Source organism: Solanum dulcamara, chromosome 11 (assembly GCF_947179165.1).
Source record: "Solanum dulcamara chromosome 11, daSolDulc1.2, whole genome shotgun sequence".
NCBI lineage: Eukaryota > Viridiplantae > Streptophyta > Magnoliopsida > Solanales > Solanaceae > Solanum > Solanum dulcamara.
In genome coordinates, this window is record NC_077247.1 from 48,124,138 (window position 1) to 48,151,230 (window position 27,093).

At 33.9% G+C, this 27,093-nt stretch overlaps 1 protein-coding gene across 4 annotated transcripts; it reads left to right on the forward strand.

Annotated features, from left to right (window-relative positions):
* Positions 1-12,368: 12,368 nt before the first annotated feature.
* Positions 12,369-26,464, forward strand: LOC129875062 (splicing factor U2af large subunit B-like). Of its 4 annotated transcripts, XM_055950485.1 has the most exons (18): positions 12,369-12,551; positions 13,735-13,892; positions 15,012-15,128; positions 16,622-16,683; positions 17,333-17,412; positions 17,553-17,606; positions 17,685-17,744; positions 18,577-18,637; positions 18,720-18,832; positions 19,748-19,863; positions 20,981-21,079; positions 21,165-21,240; positions 22,614-22,702; positions 24,057-24,123; positions 24,449-24,547; positions 24,650-24,731; positions 25,448-25,515; positions 26,107-26,464. In XM_055950485.1, the coding sequence occupies exons 1-18, from the start codon at positions 12,468-12,470 to the stop codon at positions 26,251-26,253; spliced, it is 1,632 nt and encodes a 543-aa protein (XP_055806460.1). In that variant the 5' UTR covers positions 12,369-12,467; the 3' UTR covers positions 26,254-26,464. The 4 variants fall into 4 exon arrangements, with proteins under 4 accessions (XP_055806460.1, XP_055806461.1, XP_055806462.1 ...); XM_055950486.1 differs by lacking the exon at positions 15,012-15,128; XM_055950487.1 differs by lacking the exons at positions 12,369-12,551; positions 13,735-13,892; positions 15,012-15,128 and having other exon boundaries at positions 16,217-17,110.
* Positions 26,465-27,093: the final 629 nt, after the last annotated feature.

Consider the following 27,093-nt stretch of genomic DNA (forward strand, 5'->3'; position numbering starts at 1 on the left):
CAGGCAGTGCCTACTAGTGGGACTACTTGATGTTTGAAATTTTAATCAAGAATTTATAATCTGATAGACAAATGATTATTCAAATAGTTGTTAAACATATCTTAATTTAATCTTTTTGGTACATTGGAAGTACATTAAACATATCTTAATGCTAATCATCTAGTTGCCACAAGCATTATCTAAATGTATGGTCGGAGCTTAAATATCTATTATGTGCCTACTTAGAAAAGTCAATTTTACTTTACATCAAAAAAGACAAAAAGACAAAAAATATTATAATAATAATAAAAAAAAAAAAAAATAAAAAAAAAAAAAATAATCTTATTGATGAGCAAGGGATGATTTACAAGAGAATTCAGGTGTGAACCTAGCGTTAATAATAATTACAAGAAGTTATGGAAGCTTTAATATAATTTAAAAATCTTATAAAAATAGATGGAGTAAAATAAGATATTTTTTATTCAAATTCATTTGAATTATGACTATAGAATTTGTATTTTCCTTACAAACACATTCGAATAAAACCTCAATAATGAAGGCGTTTATTGTCTCCTTAATTATTGGGCACACTTTTGAGTAAATATTGTCACTTTTTCTTGAACTATAGTACTATTTTTGATTAGATCATCAATTCTTTAATTTATATCTCTTTAGATCTTTTTAATGTTCAGTTTTATACACTAAATATAAATTCAAAATTTAAAGATTATGACTACTATATATATATATATCAATTACGTACATCAAGTTAATATCAGTATGATAACTATATTCATGGTCAAATATATATACATTAAGGAAGATTATTAAATTCAAGTGAATCTATAACCAACACAATAGATTTACTCTTACTACACAAGTCCTTTTTTTAGGTCTACGACTATTAGGTGACATATAGAAATTACATCTTATACGAAAATTATTAATATTTCACTTTAATAAATCTATCGTAATGTTATATCACTTTCTAAATCGGGATCTATTATGTATTGTCCATTATTATCATAAATTATTGAAGTAAACATACAGATATTCCCATCTTTGGCCAAATGAAAAGGGTAGGGTTACTTCATGGAATGGAGTAGATACTAGCTACTATTCCATGAAAATTATGTATTTGATTAAAGAAAATGAAATATAAAACTTGCTCATTTGAGTAAAAAGAAAATAGAAAGAGACAAAAAGTGTTCCTAAGTAATAGTGATACATGTCCGCTAAAGGTTGTGAGGAAATAAATGAAATTATTTTGCTCATAATCATAAATATTTTAAGTTTGAATTTAGAAATATATACAAAATAAATAAAACACATTATCCTTTAATTTTTTATATGATATTATTAAAGAAGGTGTTACATAGGTCAGTTGGGATCAATGTGTAAAAAACAGAACTTAAAGGTCTAGTTAGCTAAGTTAGTTAGGTGGTTAGAAGATAATTATAACTAATTGTGTATATATCCATATACTGCACATTAAAGTTAATTAACAAAATATGTTCTCCAATTCATCTTCTCTCATTTTCTCTCAATGTAGAACATTCTAGATTTATGATAGTGTTCAACAAGATATCTCCATTGATGATATCTAACATGGTATCAGGGCCTATCAATCACTAGTGTGATTGGAATTTTGATCTAACGCATAAAGTGTTTCTAGGAAAATTGATACAAATCAACTACGAGAACTTTTGATAATGAGTTACCAGAAAAATCAAGTCCTAATCATCCCTTCTTCCTGAATACTATTGATAATTCAGGTGTGAAACTCGTCTCTATTCAGCTAACTAGAGATGAGAATTTTTCTATGTGGAGTAGAGCCATGCAAATTGCCATTCTAGGTCGCAACAAATTGGGATTCATCGATGGGTCCTGCAAAAGGGAAAATTATGGTCCAAATTTGATGAATCTATGGGATCGATGCAATGCCATTGTGTTGTTGTGGATCATGAATTGTGTGTCAAAGGAACTACTTGAAGGCATTGTGTACTCGACTAATGCTGCAGCGGTGTGGAAGGATCTTCGAGAACGATATGATAAGTCGATGTCGTATCTTTCAGCTTCACAAAGAAATTGCAACTATCAGTCAAGGTACAAATTCCAGTTTTTTATATATCTCCCGATTAAGAGATCTGTGGATGGAATTTGACAGCTTAACTCCATTTCCTCGTTGTAATTATCAAGATTCGAGAGAATATATAGTGTTCATGCATAATCAGAAGTTGTTATAACTTCTTATGGGTCTAAACGAGACTTATGAACAAGCTCGAGGACAGATTTTGATGATGATACCTCTGCCTTCATTGAATATGGCTTATTCGATGTTAGTTGAACGAGCGAGTAAGCGTACAATTTCACAAACGCGTATCGCCCCTAATTATTTGAACTAATTTTCACATTAAAGTGGTTATTTCTTGATGATATGATTAACTGCTACTGACTCAAATTTTGTTACGGGGAAAAAAATATTTTATTCTAGCTATGTTTTCGGGTGATCAGAATTAGGGAGGCCATAAACCCTTTATAATTTGGAAATTTGGGAAAGTTCATAAAATGAAAGTTGTAGATAATTGAAATACCTTTCCAACCATAGGTCGTGGGCTTATAAGCGACATCGGGATAAAAAGTTATGGACATTTTAACGCAGAAGGGTCAAGCAGGGTGATGATTTTGGGCCCAACCTGAATCCAAGTCGGGTCATGCCCATTTTCTTTGACTTTTAAAGGATAAGTTCAGCTTATCTCTTCCATTTTTAGACCATAAGTTTCTAGAACATCATAGAGAAAGAGATAAAGAGAGATCTTCTAGGCTAAGAAGCCATTTTTTTACCCAAATCCGAGTCCCGAATTCCGAAACTCGTGAAGAAAAAGACGTTGCACGTTACGTTGTCTTCACTTTAAGCTAAAAATCAGCTAGTAAGGAGTGTGTTGTCGTATTTGCTGCACACCTAAGGTAAGATTGATGTTCTTTTTCTTGTTAACAAGCTTGTTTAGAGATTTAACGGTTTAAAACAGAGGAAGTAAACGTTGTAAACTTGTTGTTTGCTTTGTTGAGACTTATGGATGTGGGGCTGTTTTGGTTGGATTAAATGGGTGGAATTAGTTAAGTTATGATGTAGAATGATTGTTGATAATGTTGTTGATGTTGTTGATAAGTTGTTCTTGTCGAAATTGGGGGACTAAACTTTGTTTGCAAACCTGTTTTTGAGATGGTACTGTTGTTAGTGCGTTGATGATATCTTTTTGTACAAAATGAGTTTTGTGTTGATTTCTTTTGGACTGGAAACTTAAGACATAGATCTAAATGTTTTGTGCCCCACAAGTTTGAAATTTGCTGCTAGGGAATTCACACTAAAGGGAGGAATAAAGTTCAATTTTGCCGTTTTCAGGTTGCAAACTTAGATACAATCGGATAAGTGTGGTTGTCCAGATTCTCGTTTTTAAGTAGCTGTTAGTATTTGGATGATATCTTTTTGTACAAAATGAATTTTGATTTGATTTCTTTTGGGTTGCAAACTTAAGAAGTATATCTAAAAGTTTCATGAAGGGGATAAAGTCCAGTTTTGCTGTTTTGAGTTTCGAAATTTAGATTCAAGTTGTGGTACTTGACTTTTCGAATTTACTGTTTTAGTAACATAATTCGGGTCGAAACATTCTAGGCTTATTTGCAATAATAAATCTTGTTTTATGTCAATATTATGGATATTCTGGAAAGTTAAATAAGTCATTTAATGGTATTTTCAAGGTTGTTTATATCGTGTGCAAGTTGAGGAACTTGAGACATTTGATGGCCTACGGTTTGAACTTTTGAAGTCGTGTTGGATTGTTGTATGCTAAAAGGCTGAGGTTTGTGTATAAACTTTTGTTACCTACTAATATATTGAAAGCCTATCTTGGTATGGTTACTATTGTCTTGAAATATGTTTTGTCATATTGGTATCTTGAGAAATTTGCAAGACACTTGTTTAACTCGCCCACTTGTACGGATTGCTCGATCACTTGACATTCTTATGGACCTTGTCCTTTTTGTGCCTGTGACTTTGTCACTATTGGCATGCCTCTTGTTTCGGACCCTTTGCTATCTTGATTATGGATTTTTAGTTCGTCTTAAATATGGAAGTTGTCCATTTTAAGTACGAAGTAAGAAGCCATTTTTAATATGATTCTTGGTTCTCTTGATTATTGGGTCTTTACCCTTCTTGATACAGGGCTCCGATCCTTCTTGATACTTGATCATGTTGGTGTGACGGAATGACGTACATATTGGGCAAAACTTGATGCTAAATCTTATAAATGTACTTCTATGAATTATTTACACTTAAGCTTTTACATTTAGAACTTGATACTCGTGATATAGTTGTTGCCTTATTTTAATTATTATTGTACATTGGTGCGGCTCATGACTTGAAAAGAATATGGTGGAAACTCAAAGGCTTCAAACTTGTAGTTTTACACCACTAAGCTTTATGCTTAGCGATAGTTATTTCTATCGTAGGAAATGTCCGAGAAGAGGCTTGAGGTTGGCCATTGGAGATGAAGTTTTGGGAGCTTAAATGAAGATCACATTTGCATATAGGCATCTATATTTTATAGTATTTTGGGACGTGTATATGATTTATGGGTTGCTTGTATATTTGTATTTATGCACGTATTTCTGAGGGTTGTAATTTAAGGATGGTTGCTTGTTTTGTAAATTTTGGGGTATGTACATTTCTAAGTTTTATGAAGCACTAAATTTTCCCTTTGGAGTTGGAATATTTGAATGAAGCATAAATTATCGTAATACATGAATGTCTTGGAAGCTATTTTAAAAAAAATTATTTTGAGAAGTCGCTTGTCCTAAATTGGAATTTTTATTCGATTTAATTGAGATAAAAAAAAATTAGTTGGCTAACAACTTACACCTTTCACTATTTTTTTTAGATTATATAAATGGGTCTTACGAAAAGTTATTTGTTTTTGTGTCACGAGTTTAATATATATTTTTTTTAAGTAGGAGCATCCTCCCTGGAGGGTCTCTACAAAACATCTAGTAGTCAGTCTGATTTACATGCCTTTCTCACTATTCAAAATACACCAGCTCCACAACCTAAACACAGACCTCCATATACTTCCCGTTATGATCCAAATACATTTTGTGATTACTGTAAATGCAAAGGTCACGCTCAAGCTATCTGTTATCAATTACATGGTTATCCTCCTGGTTATGAGAATAAAATAAAAGAACATCCTAACAACAATTCCTGCAATGACAAAGGAAAGTCTAACACTGAGAGGAGAACCTATCCTGCTACTAATTATGTGGTTAATGATCTACCACTACAAAGGTACACTGGAGATCTAGAGTATAACTGGAGTATCAATCAAGGTAGTCCCAGGAACTTCAATTTTAAAATTATTGAAAAAGGTACTAGCAGTCTGAGCTTCTATACTATAACAGAGGTAGGAATGTGTTGCATGAGCAACATAATCAAATATTGCATATGCTTGGTCGAACTAATGTGCATGGAGGCACTGAAGCAACATCTACCTCTCATAGCAACACCACAACAAGAGCTAATCTAGTTTAGAAAAGCTTCTCCTCAGCAGGTAATGCATCTGCTCTTACTATTGGTTTTACACAAGATGATTGGGTTGTAGACTCTGGTACAACTAATCACATAACTCATAACTCAGATTTGCTTACTCATAAAGAACAATTGTCACTAGATACACCTATGAGAGTATATTTGCCAAATGGTGATACTACTATTATAACACATACAAGATCATGCTATATGACTCAACATGATTTCCTCAGAAATGTTTTGCTAATTCCTGAATTTAAATTTAATCTTCTGTCAGTTTCTAAGATTACTATAGATCTAAAATATGTAGTCTCTTTCTTTCTTGGTTTTGTTATCTTTTAGGACCTCTACAGTGGACAACCGAAGGTGATTGGAAGAGAAAATGATGGTAGAAATTCAGTAGAGGTGCACCTTGTCAATCTCTTATTGCATAGGATGACACTATTCCAGCGACCTCTCAAGTCCTGTTGTGGTATCAAAGATTAGGACGTACTTCTTTCAGTGTCCTAGCACATCTCTTTATTTTTCCTCCTAGTCAGTATTCTAAACATGTTCATATTTGCATAATTTGTCCTCTAGCTAAGGAACATAGACTACTCTTTCCACATAGTACTTTTGTGTCTTTCTTTCCATTTTACTTGTTACATATAAATATTTGGGGTTCTTTTTAAAACTCTTATATATGATGGTAACAAATTCTTTGTTATAGTTATTGATGATTGTACCAGAATATTATGGGTATTTCTAATAAAATTGAAGAGTGATGTTTGTGTTGTGTTGAAAAATTTCTTTACTTTAGTTGATACTCAATTTGGTTCTTTGGTTAAGGCCATCAGAACTGATAATAATTCTGAGTTTGTTAATGTTGAATGTTTCAAACTATTCACTAGTATGGGTATAGTTCACCAAAGGACATGTATTCACACTCTATAGTAAAATGATATTGATGAGAGGAACCATAAACATATCTTAAAAGTGGATAGGGCAATCAGATTTCAAGGTCATATTCCTCTCAGATTTTGTGGGCATTGTATTCTCACTGCAACTTATATCATAAATAGGTTGCCTACTCCTATTTTACATGGCAAATCTCCACATAAAGCCTTTTACAAGATAAAACCTTCCCTACAACATATAAGAGTCCTATGTTGCTTATTCTTTGCTAAAAATATGCAGATTCATGACAAGTTTCAGCCTAGAAGTGTAGTGGCCACACTTATGAGGTACAGTGAGCATAGTAAGGGATATATCCTTTATGATCTGAAGGAGAGACATTTCTTTCTCAACAGGGATGTCATATTTAGGGAATCGATATTTCCTTTTATTGTTCCCTCTTCTAATGTAGGATATTTATTTCCTACCACCACTATTCTTTTAGAGACTTCCTATACAGACCCTATTGCATCGGCAATTTCTGAGATACCTACAGATCCCATTGTATTAGCTGATACTAGTGTGTCAACTTCTGTAGCATCAGCTGAGAATGATCCTGTCCTTGCGCCTGGGCTTTCAGCTCAGAGAAAATCTTAGAGGAGCAGTAAAGCACCATTGTGGCTGAAGGACTATGTAGCTTCTGCTACTGTTCACTCTGCACCTAAGACATTGTATTTCAATGATCAGTAGTTTAGTTATGATCATCTGGCTTCTCCTTACCAAGCTTTCTTTTTCAACTTTGGCATTTATGTTGAACCTTCATCTTTTGAGGAAGCTTGTAGGGATCCAAGGTGAATTGAAGCAATGCAAGCTGAAATGTCAGCTTTGGAATCCAACAACACCTGGCAAGTGGTTTCTTTGCCTAAATACAAAAAAGCCATTGGCTGCAAATGAATTTTTAAGATTAAGTATAAAGCTTCATATGAGGTTGACAGGTTTAAAGCCAGACTGGTGTCAAAGGATTTTAATCAAAAAGAAGGCTTTGATTACAAAAAAACCTTCTCCCCAATGATGAAGATGGTCACTGTCAGAAGTATTTTGGTTCTAGCATCAACAAATAATTGGCCTATCTATAAGATGGATGTCTCTAATGCCTTTCTCTAGGGAGATTTATTTGATGAAGTCTATATGACTTTTCCTCAGGGCTTCCAAACTCCCAAGGGATTTAATGTGCAATGGGAGAAACCAGTATGTAGGCTCATTAAATTTTTTTATGGACTGAAGCAAGCTTCAAGATAATGGAATGATAAGCTGACAAAGGCTCTTGTCAGACTTGGCTTTGTTCAAAGTCATTTAGACTACTCTTTGTTTATCAAAAGAACTGCAACTATTATGTTAATCCTATTGTATGTAGGCGACATGATGATCACTGGTAATGATCTCAAGCTCATTCAAGACACTAAAAAGATTCTATAAAATACCTTCAAGATGAAAGACCTAAGAGAACTCAGTTACTTTCTTGGGATTGAGTTTGCTAGATCCCAAGAAGGCATTGTAATGCATCAGATAAAGTATTCTCTGGAAATCATCTCTAAAGCTGGACTAGGTGCTGTAAAATCAGTTTCTACACCCCTGGATCCTAATGTTCAATTGACAACCAAGGAGTATGATAAAGCTAATGAAAAGGGGAATGATGACAGACTATTGGAAGATCCCATAGTGTATAGAAGACTAGTTAGCAAACTCTTGTATCTAAATGCCACCAGACCAGACATTTCTTTTGCTACACAGACCCTAAGCCAGTTCCTACATCAACCTAAATAGTCACATCTTAATGATGCACTCAAGATTGTGAAATACATAAAAGGTCATCCAGGATTTAGTGTGCTGCTATCCAGCAAAAGTCACAAGCAATTAAAAGTATACTGTGACTCAGACCGGGGAGCTTGTCTACATACTAGAAGATCAATTACTGGGTTTATGGTTAATCTGGGTGACTCACTGATATCCTGAAAGTCTAAGAAGTAAAAAATAATATCTAGAAGTTCAGCTGAAGCTGAGTATAAGAGCATGGCAGGTGCAGTAGCATAAGTGGTATGGATAGTTAGGCTATTCAAGAAACTGGAGTTGAGGTTCAAACACCAGTTACCATTCATTGTAACAGTAAATCAGCAATCCAAATTATTGCTAATCCAATACTACATGAAAGAACAAAACATGTAGAATTGGATTATCATTTCATCAAGGAAAAAAATACAACAAGAGCTAGTTGAAATAAAGTATCTACATACCAAGGAGCAAGAAGCTGACATGCTAACTGAAAGACTGGGAAAGACTCAAGAGGAATATTTGTTATCCAAGTTTGGAGTATTGAATTTGTTCATATCCTCAAACTTGAGGAGGAGTATTAAAGAAGTTGTTGCATAGGTTAATTGGGGTCAATGTGTAAGTAACAAAACTTAGAGATTTAGTTAGTAAAGTTAGTTAGGTGGCTAGAAGACGGTTATAACTAATTATGTATATATCCATGTATTGCACATTGGAGTTAATTAACAAAATATTTTCTCCAATTCATCTTCTCTCATTTTCTCTCAATGTAGAACATTCTAGATTCATGGTAGTGTTCAACAAGATATCTCCATTGATGATATCTAACAAATATAAATTTAGATTAATTGAATTAATAACTTTTAAATTTAAATGATTATTCAAAAGAATAAAAAAAATATTGTTTTGTCTATTGTTTTCAAATATTCATTATGATAAAATAGTTTGTCCGGAAACTTAGTGGCCCACGATGACTGAAGAAATGAAATTCACGTCGATAAATGCCCAAAACCAAAATTATGCTACGTAATGGGGGGGCGTATGCTCGCGGGGGTTTCTGATATGTGGTCCTAAATATCTCCAAGGGACGTATTAAAGGGCCGATTGAGGACGCCAATAACAATGAATACGTTCGGATCTAATTTACTTGATATCATTTGAGTTGACATAAAATTTAAGAGAAAAATATAGATTTTTAAAATTTATAGTTTCAAACAAATCTTAAATATTTATGTGACTTGAAATCATTTAAGGATAAAAAAAAATTAAAATTAAAATCTTTCTGATTATAGAATGGTGACATCTTCTTTCAAGGGCGACTCAAGCATATTAATGACCTAAAGCGAAAATAGAATACAACAACAACAACCTAGTGAAATCCCACAATGTGGGGTCTGGGGAGGATAAAGTGTACGCAGACCTTACTCCTACCAAGGTAGGACGGCTGTTTCCGAAAGACTCTCGGCTCAGTAAAAGCATAAAAAGAGGTTAGATAAGGCTAAGAAGTTTAAAGCGATATGAAAAAACAAATAACGATATCGACACAGATAAAATCAAGTAATCAAAGTACAGAAAGTACAGGAAGTAATAGATAATAACAGAAATCATAGCACAAGAAATATTAGTGCGCTAATGCACCTAATAATAAGGGAGAATAACGAGACTATGTACTAGCCTTCCACCCTAATATGAGTCCTCCACACCCTCCTATAAGCTGTAATTGCGTCATATCTTGTCTAATCACCTCTCTCCAATATTTCTTCGGCCTACCCTTACCTCTTCTGAAATCATCCATGACCATTATCTCACACCTTCATACTGGGGCATCTCTGTCTCTCCTCTTCACATGCCCAAACCATCTCAGTCGCATTTCCCGCATCTTGTCTTCCACCGAGACCTTAAATTTTAAATATAAATTAATATATTTTCTTAAGAATTTTGTCCTCCTAGCTCTTTGAGATGCAAAAATATTAAAAAAATAAATTATTTTAATTTTTTAATTGATAATATAATCAATCAATTTAATATTTACTCCAAATGTGTCAAACTTCTTCTAATAATTCTTTCCTCTTATATGAAAAATAATCTTCGTTATAAATAGTACTTACTCAATATTATTTTCTAAAAATTTTATAACCAATTTTGCAAAAATAACAATGATGAAGCTTCTCAATTTTGACACTTGCCTTTTTTTTTTTTTAACCTTATCGAACGCCACTGAGATTTCTTTAGCGGACTAATAAAAAACATGCTACATGAATCAGGATCAAGATAATAGAGCTATTAAAATTTGTGATGAAATAATAAGTATTAAGCATTTTTTTATCATTAACTAAAGATATTGCATTCATATTTTGAAATGAACTCACAAAAATAAAAAATGTTTTACCCTAAAGTTAAATTTATACAAATTCAAGTTTAATTGAATTAAAAAAAATCTATTATCAAACACATCCTGATAAGAAAAAGTAAAAAAAAAAAGTTGAAAGCCCATCATGCCTGTGGCCAAATATAAAGAAGACCATGACCCCGTGTGAACTCCGCGTTTGGTCTTATCAAGTGTGACACATATACACGCACTGGATTTTGGGAATCTGGAAGGTGGCTAATGGGCCACACTGGTTGGAGGCTTTGCCGTATAAGACTAAAAAAATATGTTGAAAATTTTTGACAATAATTACAACTTGCTATGATTGTTTTTTTATACGACTAAAATATAAATATTCTTTATCAGTACGTTTCATTGTACGATAATAATGCTTGGTTGTTGTAACAGAAGCCACGTTTCATTGCATGTCATTTCTAACTATCAATTACTCAGTCGTTTTCTTTTTAATTACCATGATAGAGTTTAACATAATTTTTAAATTCAAAAAAATATTAAAAATATTATTTAATTAATATATTCTTTATTATTTATTTATTTATTAAATTAATATTAAGAATAAAATTTAAAAAATATAATTAATTCTCTCTTAATTGTTTAAGTTGATAACTATTTTAGAACAAGTATTTTTAATGTATATGACAACTAAAAAGGAATAGAAAAAATAATATATTTTTTCTCTATTTGGAGTTTGATAGCTCTCTATTTCTATTTTGAGTTTTCTTCATTGGCGCCAACTCGGGTTATGAAAAAAGAAAAGAAAAAGAAGTTATTTGGTGTATGAAATATTTCACCGGGGTTTAAAAATTTATCGCACGTGAAGTGTGATGTAAATAGTTTGTTTTGATACAAAGATATATATTAGTAATAGCATAATATATACGGAGTTTGGAAATTAATTCATGAATATACAAATTTCTGATTGTTCTGAGGTTATAAACTGAACACAAAAAATGACATGTTGGGGTCGATTAGGTGGCTGATTGAGTAGTAAGGGGTCATTTGGCAGCTGGTCAGTTCTATCCATATATTATTATTACTAATATAGAGATTAGTTATCAAATAAAATTTACATATTATTTTCTATATGGATTAATTATGTATAAATAAATTATTCATGTATTAGTTATTCTATATTTTACTTTGCTTAAAATGAGTATAAATTTCTTCATAACTTATACATATATTTGTTATGCGAGTTTCTAAATTATATATCAAATATCATATTAGGTATGTTGAATTTTATACATAATAAAAAAATGCTATCAATGATGATTCGAAAATAACTTAGCTCCTAACCAACTATCAAGTGACCCTTAGAAATTTAACCAAATTATCTAAAACATGAAGTAGAATTAGATAATTTTCAAGGTATATATGTAATATAATGTTCTCTCTCTCTTGGCCCTCATTGCCTTTCTCAAGCTATATCAAAGGGAAAGATAGATCAAAACATAGGTAATTTTGAAGAAGAAAAAATATTCAATTTCAAATTATTTCTTGTTATGAAGGATAAATTGAGATGTGAATAAAGGTTGACTAACTGCGATTTAATTACTGAAAATGTTATATACATAAATTTGATGTAAACACTGAGTATTCTAACAACAAGAACTCTGAGAGAAATTCAGCCCAAATCACTTAAAATATGGGCCTCATTTAGCCCATGGACCAATTTAGTTGAGAGAAATTCAGTCCATCAAGTAGATACCCGATATTCAAAATCGAAATTGAAACTTTTCCCCAATTCTCGTTTTCATCAAAATCAGAGAACTAGGGATAGGTTTTGGACTTGGTGATCAAAGATTCAAAACTACTGATATGCCTCGATATGAAAGCAAAAATGACGATCGAAGAAGATCGTCTCCGTATTCCTACAAAGATCGGGAGTCGCATCGTCATGAGGTTAATTTTTCTTTTAAAAATTTCTGACCACATGACAAGTTGATTCAAATTGCTCTAAATCTGCCTGAATAATCATTACAAATATAGAAACTTAGCTAATGAAAAAATGGACATCTTCTGTATAACAAATTTCTAATGTACTGATAATCTTCGACATGAGCTAAAAGCAATTTAATCTGAGAAGAGGGCTATTTTTTTTTAATTCGAGGAGCAATTAGTTGAATAAAGATTACGACTTGAAGTTCCACGAAGCCAATTTTTTTGGGTTGTCTAGAGATTAGGGGTGTACATAACTGATAACTCTGGCAATACTGATAACCTGAACCGAATAAGTGTTGGTGGTTTACGGATATCAGGTTATTGGGTTACCAAGTTTGTAGGATGAAAAACGGTTGTGCGCGAATGGGACTTTTATGTTACATTGCCACTCTGGCTGAAATTTCCACCACATGATTGTGGCTGAAGGGAATGTAATCCCAAATTGATTTAAATTCTCATTTCTAAGAATTTCAAGAATGAAAATTAAAGCGTATGAGCCTATCAATTTTACTTTTTCCTGTTTTTAGAGAATGTAGAAGGTGTCAGCTAAGGGTGTTACCTAGAAGTTGTAATGGACCTTGGTCTCCATCATGGGAGATTATTGTCGGCAAAAAAAGAAGTAGGTGGTTTATTCCAATATGTCTTAAGCTTTGGTGGAAAGAGCTGCCCGGTATATGTGCAGGTGAGAAATAGAAGGCACACAGTGGATTAGTTGAGCTATGCGTAAGTTGACCCAGACATTACCATATTAAAAAGTATAAAAGTACTTAAAAATTATGTCCCCATGTATGTAGCAATCCATACTTGTTATCTAGTATTCCAATTTAAAGTTGCTAAACATACCCTGGAACCATGTAAAACGGTGTTGGATATTACTTAAGTATTATGGAACTTGAGTATTTGATGTTTAATAATTAAAATATGCTCATACTATTTGATTTAATTTGAAGCACTCATACTTAAAATTGCCTGTCTATTTTTTGTTTCCTTACATTGTCAACCCCAAAGAAGAAGTTTTTGATTGGGAATTTTGTTCAGTTAGACCAATTTTAGTTTGTATGTCATCTCCTGAACTCTTAAGCTATATTTCCCTACTTGCTGCTGTGGCCTAATTTCAGAATATTGTCTAATTGAACTTCTCCAGAGCCAGTCTAATGGATCTCAGCACTATAGAGTGAGGGATAATTGTTCCGGAGATCAAGACCATCACCGTGGGGACTACAAGGATAAAAGCACCAGGAGCTACAGAAGAAATGACGACAATGAGGATTACAGCCGTTCCAGGAACCATAAATTTGACAGGTCATCTTTCCATTCTTTATGATGGTTCTTTTGTGGTTGGGGTGTGTGTGTGTGGGGGGGGGGGGGGTCTTGTTCATTTGAAGTGATAGGTCATACTTCCATCATGGTTCATTATGCCCTTTTCAAAAGTTATAGATACATGCAATGGGAAGAAATAAATGATAAGAGGATTAGTTAATTCATAGGATTTGTTATTCTTGGAAACACATAATTAATCTAGATAGTGCTTCTGGAATCTGACAAACAGTTCTATCAGGAAATCAAGGCAATTCAATTGGCTCTCAACTGGAAGTCTTTGTACCGTTGTAATTTTGGCCAACACAATATAATTCTTTGTTGTTTCACCAATAAAAAGAACATTTCTTCGATGGGTTTCCTTTTCTCTTATAATTTTTTTTATAAGTAAAGCTTTTAAAGTTCTATCAATGAGCAAAACTATCACTAAGGCAGTTCCGGACACTACAGTAGGATGTCCTAAGTACAAAATTTGTTCAACTTTGTAACAAACTAACTGAACTATCATAGAGTCCTCTTCATATGCATATTGTAAATTCACTGAAAAGCTAACAAACTAAGCATCTATGTTTGAAGGCAAACACCTGCAGTTCTGCCATTGAAACATCTTTGATTTCTTTCTTTATGCACCACCCAACACACAGATGCAGCAATGGTTCTCCATAATCTGCTCAACACCCAAGGAGTTCCTTGACATTCTTTGGCATCACATATCTTTACCCAAAATATGTTCAAAATAAGGTTCCACAACTGGGTAGGTGGGAAAAGTGCAAATAGAAAGAAAAAAGAAGATACTTATCATTTCCGATCTCTCTTTGTGCTTCTCACGGCAACAGATTCTCGGCAGCTTATTTTGTATTAAAGAATTAAAGAAAAAAGACAAGGCCTATACCTATAAACCTTTTGCCTGATGATGGATCGTATATATAGCTTACATGACTGTGTTTACAAATTAAAAGTAATACACTGGATAAATGATTATCATTTTTTTTTTTGAGAATGTTAACATTGAAATGATTAAAAAGGGCAGCCCGGTGCACTAAAGCTCCCGCTATGCGCGGGGTCCGGGGAAGGATGAGCTCCGTTAATATTGTGATTTTATAGGCGCCAGTGTCGTGGAGGTAGAGAGAAGGGTGAGACACGCAGATCCCGTTCAAGGTCAAAGGATCGGTCTCGTGACAAAGCTAGATCAAGATCAAGGTCTCCTTTACCCCCAAAGAGGTTTCCTTATTTTTTTTTAACAATATGAATTTCCAAGTTGATAACTCCTTATTCCTTAATACGTTGTACTAACAGGTTTTCTTCTCACAAACTATGGCAAGATCTCAATTAATCACATTATCATGTGGTTTTACTTTAAGGGTGTCTTTGGTATGGAGGAAAATATTTTTCAATTTTCTCATGCTTAGTTGGTCAAAATATTCTCTAGGAAAACAAGTTTCTTAAAAGTGAGGAAAATGACTTCCTTATTCAAATTAGGGAAAAGAAGTTACATAAGTGACATTGCAAGTTCTATATCTCTTTCCCACCCATCCGCCACCCCTGCCACCCCCACTCCCCAGTCCCCACCACATCTCACCCCTATAGTGTTTTGCTTGATAACATATAAATACTCTTAGATAATATTTCCATACATACACACTTCAAATTAGGGGTGGACGTTCAGTAATTCGGTTCGATTTCGATTTTTTTATTTCGTTTTTTTCGTTTTTCGGATTATGTGTACCGAGAACAGAACCGAATTAGTTCGGTTCGGTTCACTTTTTGTAAATTCGATTCGGTTTCGGTTTAACAATTTCGGGTTTTTCGTTTTAGGGCCTGTTTAATGGGCTAAATTTTATTTGTAAATTGGACTTTTTTTAAGGTTAAAAATTGATTTTTAAAACTATTTTCACTTCTGCCATATCCAATATTCCCACCTTAGCTTCTTAAAATCTATGTTCAAATAAATCACATATTTCATTATTTATTTTCCTTCCAAGTCAGTAACATACCTGGCAAATCCCTACGATTTTCCTATATTAAAACAGCCTTACTACTATTTAGCACATTAATAATCGTATCAAATTACCGGATTCGCCGCTGCTTCGCTGCCGTTTACCGCTTATTCGTCCCTGATTGAGAGTGAACGAAGAAAGTGAGAGAGAAGACTGAAGTATGGAAGTGAAAGAGTGAAGCAAGAAGCGGCGTTGTAAACCAAATTTTGTCTATTAGCATTAGGTTGTTTTTAATTTCTAATTTGGGTTTGGGCTGTAATATAAGTATATATATATATATTTATTTATTTATTTTTTATTTATTTTAATCTGTCTGCTATATATATATTTTGGTTTATTAATCTGTCTGCTATATATATATATTTTGGTTTATTAATCTGTATGCTATTATAAATTTTGGTTTAAACCGAAACACCGAATTACGTAACCCAATAACCGAAATACCGAAAAACCGAAATAGTTAGGTTCGGTATTTTGGTTTTTCGGTATTTATGCCCACCCCTACTTCAAATGTTTGCAAATTTTTTATTATATTGAGAGGATTCATATGTCTTTTTTCTCAATGCTTTTTATCATTTTCTTGCGAGGGATTCGTTTGTTTTTCATTCTTGTAAAAAATGAATCTAATTTTACTCAAATCATAGAAAAAATCCTTGATTCACTACACTCTTCGAGGCATCCACAAAATTGATTTGTCAGTCTGTTTTTCTTCGACAGCAAGCGGACAAGTGGCTTTGATATGGCTCCACCAGTTGCAGCATCTTTTTCTAGTGGGGCAGGTTAGCATTTAGGACCCGAACAGCACATATAATCATAGCTCTGTCCTACCTAAAATGATGTAACTCTTGTATTTAGAGATTAATGGTTATGTTCAATACGATAAGCTTTAATTTGATTTCATGCTGATAATTTCTACTTGAACTGAGAGATCATTGTTGTGTTGTTTGCTGTTGTGTTGGTTCCTTGTTTGTGATTTTGTTACATATAGCTAAGAAGGCAATATTGGACTTTATGTCCCACCATGCTACTCGTGCGCGTGAGGATTGTAGATTTAATTCAACGAGGAATCAGTGCTTCGGTTAGCTGGAACTTTTCCCTCATCAACAGCAACTGTTGTAATTTGGTAGACTCACAATTGTTATCCAGGAACCTGCAGTGGTGGAATATAATTCTTGTTTTATTATCTGAATGGTATACAATATCTAGGTAAGGAATAGTAGCTTTTCCTTTTATGCTCTCTCTTCTGGTAGAAAACTACTACTATGATTCCTTTGTGTCAAAGGCTAAATTTTTCAAAAATTGTATTAGGTAATCTGTTGAATTTTAGCATTTAAATCTGTCGTCAGTTATAACACATTAATTTCTCAGTTTTTACATTTTGATTTTCATCACTTTCGATTCCCGCTTTACTTATTTCTCATTATGCAGAACAAGTTCTGGGTTCTTCCAAGGTTCATCCATCTATTCCTGGAATGTTACAAAATGTTTTTCCAACTGATGCAACTCAGGTACGACTATTTTAATTCGTATGATTGTTTCTTATATATATTTTTTTGATAAAGACTCTTATTTATTGTTTGCGTCCTCAAATGTAAGTTTTCCCTATGGATCCTTTCAATTATTTCTCTGAATAAGGTGTCTTCAACAGGTTAATCCATTAGGTTCATTCCCTTTCTTGCCAGTCCAAGCCATGAGTCAGCAAGTAACTATATTCTTCTGAAGCTCAATTCTCTTCTGTATTTACAGCAAGTATTTCACATTTTTTCTGTTTTGCTCATAGGCTACAAGGCATGCACGACGAGTCTATGTTGGTGGCCTTCCACCACTGGCTAATGAACAGGTATGGCGATATTGGTATAATGGTCCATTTCCATCATCTTTCATCCACATTGTACCTGGGGTCCTGGCTTCACTCTAAAATGGTTGTCATGACTTAATAGCACATGTTATACTTTATTATCTTTTTTTCAAGCTTGCTCATTGTAGAGGCTGAATTGTATTACATGTATTCTAAGATTGGTAATGGTTCTTCATGTCATGAGTTTGAACCTTGTCACGGACCAAAAATCTTGTATTTAGAAGGGTGAGGGGGCATGCCCATTAACAAAGAATGGTGATGGAAATGCATCAATTTTAACTGGTGAAAGCAGAGGTTCAGTGTAGGGCTCAGAGGCAGGTATAAATTTTAACTGGAGGAGGAAATGTTTTGGATATAGCTCCCTAGCTATAGGCATATAACTTATGATATTGATCTATTTTATAAAGTAGGGCATAGCCTTGCACTCCTGCTAATTTGGGATTGAGGTGTAGTTGGTTAATTTATGAGCATGAATGCATCAATTTGAAAGATGTTCTCTTCTTGCTTTATGGAAAATTTGCCCCATCCCAAACAAAGGGGTATGTCCATGAAAATTCTCCTTGTGTGGAAATCGTCCCATTAAAACAAGCTGACATTTTAACTCAACTGTAAGACTATATCAAGGCCAAATGTGTCCCTTCCGCATTCTGGTTAGAGTGAGTCGACATTGAGAGTGCTCCAAGTCTCAAGCGTGGTATGCCATATAAGAAAAATATGGTATATGGTAGTTATATTATTGCAGGACTTTTGTCATATCAAATTTTGTTTCTCTTGGGATTTCTTATTTGTTCTTCTTTTGCTGCATGTGAAACAGACAATCTCCGCATTTTTTAGTCATGTTATGATTGCAGTTGGTGGAAATTCTGCTGGCCCAGGTGCATTCAAGTTTCAAAAGTGATACTTTCATACGTTTCCACTGTACACCCCTTGTGAGTTTAACCTTTTTCTGAATCTCAGGTGATGCAGTTGTCAATGTGTACATTAATCATGAAAAGAAGTTTGCATTTGTGGAGATGAGAACGGTCGAAGAAGCCAGTAATGCAATGGCATTAGATGGAGTTGTTTTTGAGGCATGTTAAACCACAGCCTTCTCTCTCTCTCTCTCTCTCTCTCTAGGTTTTGGGATTCATCTAGTTTTCTCTCTTTTGGCTCGATGAGAAGTGTCTTAAGTTCTAACACTTTTTTTTTGTACAATTTGGGTGGAAGGGGGAAGGTGGTGGTTTTACAGTGTGAAGGAAAGAGCAAGGGACTTAAGATGATTCTTATATCTACGGCTGGAAAGATATTTAAAAACTTATTAATTGAAAAAAATGATTTACTTTTATTGTTCCTCTTTTTTTCTTTTGTTTTGTTTGTGAGGGTTTCCGTTATAATACATGAGATGAAAAACAGTCCTGATTCTTCATGAATAGAACCGTATCTGTGATTCCAGATTATGAGATCCATCTATGTCCTATAGTGCTCAATAATTTGGGTATCTTCATAAAGCATCTTATTGAGGTTAAATGAAGATGCTGATACGTTTTGATAGATGATGCAACTCTCCTCATGTTGTGAGTAATAGAAAGCACTTCCAATGCTCTTTATTTTCTTATTCAAATGAAAGTGCTAATGCTGAAAACTTCCTGACTCTTTTTTCTGTATACTTGTTTGAGGGGGAAGAGTTTGGGAAACAACTTTTGACTTAAAAAGAAATTTCTGTGTTTGTGGATGTTTCAAGAGAAATAGTTTGGAAGACACCTTTAGGCTTTAAAGGAACTTTACAGTCAGCATTAATTATCCATAATAGCTGTACTTGTTCCGATGAACATATTCTCTGCAGACAAATGAAAATCTTCAAATATTTTTCTGCATTGCAATGACATATATAAGTGAGTATTCTTTATTGTTTGCTAAACTGTGAGCTCGTGCCTCTAGTTCTTTACTTCGCCAGGTGCATTTGTTAGTCTAAATATTTGTTATTCTCTATGCTTTACCGTAAACAGGGTGTTTCCGTCAGGATTCGAAGGCCCACTGATTACAATCCTTCTTTGGCTGCTGCACTTGGTCCTGGCTATCCAAGCCCTCACCTTAACTTAACTGCTGCTGGACTCATGCCTGGGTAAGTGGAAGTTGTCTATTTTCCTTTATTGTTGTTGCTGTTGAAAATCATGCCCCTGTTCTATGGTAGCGTAATTGCTTGATTGGTATTAGAAAGGTAAGTTCTATTGATAATTGCAAGGCCGTAAATATATTGGACTGAATTTTTGGCTGCTAAAGTCCAATATTCCACAAAATGAGTGTCGCTGAGATGCAGATGCTAAGATAGATGTGCCGTCATACAAGATTGGAAATGGCCACATTGGGCAAAAGGTGCAAGTAGCATACATTGAGAATAAAGTTAGAGAAAGTTGCTTAGATGGTTTGGGCATATCATCTGTCAACCTTCAGATGCACTGGTCTATAGGTGCAAAACCATGTCGAGTGGATTTGTTAAAAAGGGGATGAGATGGACCTAAAATCACATGAACAAAAGTTGTCTTGAATACGGAAGTTGTCTTGAAAGACTTATAAGCTTTTGGAATGAACTTCTTTTTGTCCTCCCTCACTTCTTAAACTCGACAAAGCTGTTAGCATTTCCTTCAATGCTGTGCAGACCTAGAGAAAGAGTACAATGGGAAAAAAAGATTTATATAGGCAATACCTATTAGTTAGGACTATGCCAGTGGAAAATATAGAGAACTTTTAATACTACTGCTTATTATTATTGTTGTTGAGACTTACTTTACCTTTATCAAAAAAAAATATTATTGTTGTTGAGACTGGCTTAATGTGCACATATTGTGAGATGCTCCAACTGTATGGGTGTGTTTTATGTCAAAACAATGAGCACAATAAATGTTAATTCTTCAATGTTTCCCAACTTAGTTTTTAGTTTCTCTTCTCTCTCTGTCTCTCTGTCTCTCTCTCTCCCTAATTTGGGATTTTTCGTGGGAGCGGAAGTGGATTGAAGATGGGAGCATACAGATGCACACCAAGCACCCTTACACTGGGAAAATATGATTCTAGCAATTACAGCGCTTTGTTGTCCTCTATTTTGGCAGACTATTTTAGTGTATGGTCTCTGTTTCTAACAAATAATGATAATTCTTTGCCTCTTAATTTCTTCCTTACCCTGCCAAGCTGTGTCCTTTTTTGTTTTTGTCTTCATGTGTATATATTTTCTCATCATTTGCCAGAGCAACTGGGGATGCGGAGGAACCTGATCGTATTTTTGTTGGTGGATTACCATACCTTTTTACTGAAGTGCAGATAAAAGAACTACTGGAGTCTTTTGGGTACACAAATCTTTATTAGATGGCAATTGTCACTAAGTTTTAGAATTTTACCGGAGCTCTGATGTACTGAATGTTGTCTATGCAGACCTTTGCGTAGATTTGAGGTGGTGAAGGATAGAGACACAGGAAACTCTAAAGGTTATGGTTTCTGCACATATCAGGTGAATAAGTTGATAACTAAGTTTATTCTTGCCTTAGACTTTTGAGATGTAGAAAATGTTCCAACTCTTGCCATATCCAGATTGATTTTTCAAAGCTGATTAATTAGACATGTTTCTTCTTTTGATCTTCATTTTTGATTAGTAAATATCGTTCCATAATTTGATTATTTACTTGTTATTCTTCAACTAATTGGATGATTTGATCCCATTCTTTTCAGACTGAAAGTTTGCTATATTTGAAGTGTTGGCTTTTTAGTTTATGTGCATCATTTTTATTCTTGTAATAGCAAGATCACATACTCTTCATTTCAATTACTTGATTGAGTTGATCCTATAGTTTGAGATTGAGAGCTTGCTGATTGATGTCTTACAATTTTGCCGTTCAGGCTCAAATATTTTTGTTGTATTGCTTCTTTTTGTTTTTTTGATGCTTCAAATTTATTTTATAATACTGCATCAAGCATTGCCATATACTTTACTTTTTTGTTGATACTTCAGATGTCTAGAGTTTTTAGTTTTGCCTTTCAGGCTCAAATATTTTCTTTTTATTGCTTCTTTTTGTTTTTGTTGATACTTTAGTTTTTTTTTAAACTGCATCAAACATTATCATATACACCAAGGAGTACCCCGACTACTAAATTTTCCGTCTACTATCAAGTATTAACCTAATGCGGGATGTCCTACTTCATCTAAACATACAATAAAGAAAAAGAACCTTGAATCCTGTGTTTCTCTATGGTTTTTCACTTCTTCCTAATTACTCCGCTTATCAATGTGATATCCTCAGTTTCTCGGTCGTCTACTTCCTCTGTAGCAGCCTCCATTTCAGTTCCACATTATGGGCTCTCTTAGATACCTGGGCTGATCCTACAGCCCAACTCAGCTTCTTTACTTCAGCATATCAGCCATCTGCAGATAATTTGCTTAATCTCTCTCCATTCTTCCTATAGTTGATATTCTCATTATTCCTCCCATCATAGTTTACTGAAGATGTCACTGATAAGAAAAAGTTCGCTGAAGATGTCAATCTGTTTAGTTACAGTTTACAATGAGGCCTCCCAATTTTTTTAGATTTCCGAGCATAGGTAGATTTTTGTTTTCCTTCCCAGCACTTCTCTCCATCTAGTTTTTTTAAAAAATATATATATAATTTTGATTACTAGGGATACGGTATCATCTTCATGCCAGTTGAGTAAAATGCTCAAAAGTTTACCAAATCTGCAGAGGTTTCGCTGAGTCAACACTGAATTGTCCTCTGTTTATTCTAGATCTCGTTTTTTCACCCCCCTTAAATGAAATGCCATTGCTTCTTGATAATGCTGAAGAAGGTTCTACCTTATATTGGATAGCTGACCAACTATTACTTGCTTCAGGATCCATTAGCTACAGATGTGGCTTGTGCTTCTTTAAACGGCTTAAAAATGGGTGACAAGACACTGACTGTTCGACGTGCTACCTCTGGGTATGTTCTCATACAGCTTTTAGGAAATCTAATGATTGAAGACTGGCAATATGTGAGGCCATGTAAAATTTTGGCCTACAAGAATGTAATTGGGATTTCATCTCCTAAACTCTTTTTTATATGAAATATTGCTTTTGGAATTTTCTCCAAGTCTTGCATTACCTCTTTGTTTGTGTCATTGTTGGATGAAGTTGTCATGGCTTTTTTGTCGTACATCTATTTCTGTTTAGCATCTATCATTTATAGTAACAGATCAATTTTTCTAAACTGAATTCGTATGATCGTTTACTTTGATGTTCAAACATCATCCGGATCTACATTGTACATTGAAAAATTATTATGTTTTTGAGGTTCATGTATAAGTTATAACTTCCTCTGAGATGATATATGGAAGTACATTATGCTACCCAAGAATGTGTGCCTTCTACCTATTTGGATAGTCTCAGATTTTGTTATTTCAATTTTGTCAGTTCTTGGGAACAGTGGCGGATCCACCTTATGCCGAGGGGTTCATCCGAACCCCCTTCGGCGGAAAATTGTACTATTTATACATGGTTAAAATATTTTTTTATGTATATAAAGTAGATGTCGAACCCCCTTCGACTAGCTCGTGTGTCTAGTTATTTAGATTTTGAACCCCCTTATTTAAAATCTTGGGTCCGCCACTGCTTGGGAACAGCGTACCAACTGATACTTCAGAATCAAATTCGGTTTCTTTGTTCAGTAAAGGGTCTTGTGCTTTTAGAAACAAATGTCTTGCATGCTTGCTTTGTCAGGCTCAAAAAGTAGAATTTGTGAACTGCCTCGAGCTCAACCATGTTTAGCTTAAAAGTGACTATGAGCCCGTTTGGATGGGCTTAAAAAAAGTAACTTTTATGTATGAAGTGCTAAAAGTTATTTTTATAAATAAGCAGTTGACTATTTGGATAAAAGTGCTTAAATGAGGAAAATTATGTGAACTTTAGGGTTAAAAGAATAAAAAGGGTAGTTTGGGAATTTAGTTAAAATATAAGGGATATAAAAGTAATTTTCATGGTCAAAGAAAATGACTTTAAGCACTTAGAAAAAAAAATTAGGAATCCTAACTTTTCATTTTTGACTGACTTTAAGAACTTTCTGGCTTAAAGTTAGCATTAGGCAAACACGTCCAAAAGCTGAAAAGGGGCTTTAAGTTGGTTTTGACCAACTTAAAGCCAATCCAAACGGGCTCTATATCTTCCATATGTTATTTTGAGGAAGGGGTTTTTGGTTTCTGGCAACCACATTTGTGGTTAGGACAGGACTGTTCTGTGTTTAACCACTTTACGGTAATCTATTGTGCTATTTTATGACTTTTTCCAGTCATGTTTAACAGCAGTGGGCAGGTGAAATCTGAACAGGAGTGTATATTAGCTCAGGCAAGGCAGCATATAGCTATGCAGGTTGAATACTATCCACAGTATTAACTTATTATTCTATATACTCCTTTTACCGCAAAAGTTTCGACATTTTTCACTTTCTGAGTTTAGCTTAGTGGACTTTGGCTAACATTTTAGAATATGTACTTGTGCAGTTTGATATGTGCAAATTTCAAGTAATACTTTAAGTGAAACTTCTAATGTATAATTTTAATTCAGTATAATAAATAAAATTGATCCGATCTAACTCCTAAAATTGGTCAAATTGACCTCAATAAGCTAAAAGTGATTGGGACACAGTGCATTTTCCTTACTTTTGAATGCTGAAGATTACGTTGCTTGCTTGCAGAAAATGGCTTTTGAAGCTAGTGGTATGACTATTCCTGGTACAGAGGTAGGGTCTGTTGTGACTGCTGAAATTCCAACCAAGGTCTTATGCTTAACTGAGGTATTTACAAATTTGGGAAAGGTTATTTAATTTTTTTTTAAAGGTAATGGTAAACATATTGAAGTAATGCTAATGGGTTATCTTCCTCTGAATGTTTTGAAGGTGATTACCCCTCAAGAACTATTTGACGATGTAGAGTATGGAGAAATTTTGGAAGACATGAAAGAAGAAGGCCAAAAATTTGGTAACTGCAGCTTCTCATTCATTAACATATCTTTTTTTATATCTTTTCTTGTTTTATGATATGTTCTTTATGTTTCAGTCTGTTTACTGTGTTCACATAGAAAATGATTTTATTTGAAAAAGATGATTGAACAGGAGACACTTTCAGATTGATTTATCACGAGGCCGCTTTAAATAACCGCAATAGTACACAGGGAGAGTTATCTTCTCTTTGATAACTCGGAAACGACGAAAAGTTCTAATATAATGGTTGATTTCTCACCTCCATAATTGGATGAACCAATGATATAAGACTTGAATGAAGAAGAGATTAAGGGGAAAAGGTAACTGGATTTATAATAGTTCCTTGGTTCTATTGGCAAAACATTTTTGAATAGATGATAAAAGATTGGGTACCTTTGTAGAACAGTATGCTTCAACTGTTTGTGCTTGAACACTTTCAGCCACAAATTTAGTCCCGCAAGCTGCTCTATAATGTTGATTTCACTCATAGTCTACCCCTTGTTTTTTCCCCCTCATAAGTCTGTGCTACTTACATAACATGGGCCTTTGACGTGTTCCCCCATTTATGCGGATTCTTATCTTTCAATTTGTTAAAATTTCCTAATATACTGTGCAACTTTTTTTATTTTGGGTTTTTCTTTTATGTGTGCTCCTCAATTTGTACGAATTAAGTATTGATAAGTCATTATTGGATTTCCTTTGGCTGAATTATAGGTGACTTGATTGATGTTGTTATTCCTCGGCCAGAACCTGATCAAAAAATGGAGGGTGGTCTTGGGAAGGTATGTTGTCATTTTTACGTGTGTCCAAGCTTTAGGAATTGATTCAATTTTGTGATGCTGAGCATTTCTTATACCCGTGCTGTGTGCTTTTATTGTTCAATTGAGCAAAGAAACCTGTAAAACTTTGCTGCCATGGAAAGCCCATGATCGCTTCCTGGTTGACATTGGGAAAATCAGGTGCTCTGTTACTAGAAGTCATCCCTTACTTCTTTTTTACCTGTTTCGTTTTAGATTTTGAGAACATCATAGAATTTCCAGTTTAGGCAATTTTATGAATGAAGAAGTGATGCATAATTCCTCATTTGTCCCTCATATATGCATAATTCCTCATCTGTCCCTCGTATGTATTAATCCTCAACATTTTGCTGCACGGAGAATTGAAAGACTCATTATTTAATCCTCATTAAAAGCACACACAAAAGGTAGCCTCACCATCAAACGATAATTTTGCCAGTAATGTGCATCTTGATAATTCACCGACATGGATGTTATAGCTTTAAATCAATAGTCAGGGTAATACACCAATTATAGGCGGCTTTTCCGATCATGAATCCCCTGTCCTTTCAGATGGTTTTGTGTTTCAAACTGCAGGTATTTCTCGAGTACTCTGACACTGTTGGTTGCACTAAAGCAAAGGCGGCACTTGGTGGCAGGAAATTTGGAGGGAATACCGTTGTTGCCATTTATTATCCCGAAGACAAATACCATAACAAGGATTATGCCTCTTTAGTTTTCTGAATATGTTCCCATGTTTAGTCTTGTATAGGTTTAGTGCTTCTATTCGTTCATTTAGCTTCTGTTTGGGCTGTTTGATATAGTCTCTCTGTTAGGAGAAATTTTTCATGTTACAACTTCCTCTTTCAAACTACTGTAATGATCAGATTTTTGATGCCGCCAAATTTAATATCAATATTATTATCAATACTACTAACATATAAGCCTTATGCAACTACTAGTTGATACCACCTTATTGATTCCTTGCTCCCGTTATGTTTAGTTCTTAGCTAAGTTCTTATCGATTTCAATAGATTGTAAAATTTTGAGATTTCTTCATGTGATTTCAAGTCTATCTAATTTTAGCGTATTCAATCATCATGGAACTCACCTATATATTGGTGCATGTAGATGTCTAATATGACATAATCATGTTACTTTTTTAGCCGCTTTATCTCATTTTTATTCTCTTTTGTGCTACTTATACCTTATCGCATACAATTATTTCTAGTATTTTTTTTTCAATTTTATTTGATCGCATATTCATCTAAACATTCACATTTCAATTATAGTCATTTATTAATTAATTGAGTTTTAAATGCCTCAATATTCACTTCTGTTTTAAGATAACATGAAGATCAAGAGAGTGAATAATCAGGAACATAAGAGAGCAAAGGACGAAATTGGATACTTAGAACCTCATAATTGCAATTCTAAAACAATGCTATATAAAAGTTATTGCAATTGAAAATTTTCATTAAAAAAAGAAAAAGAATAATCAAATCTCCAATTTTCCATTTAAGACAACACAAAAGTTAAAACTACAAAAAGAAAAGTATAAAATTAAAGTAGAGATTCAAGAAC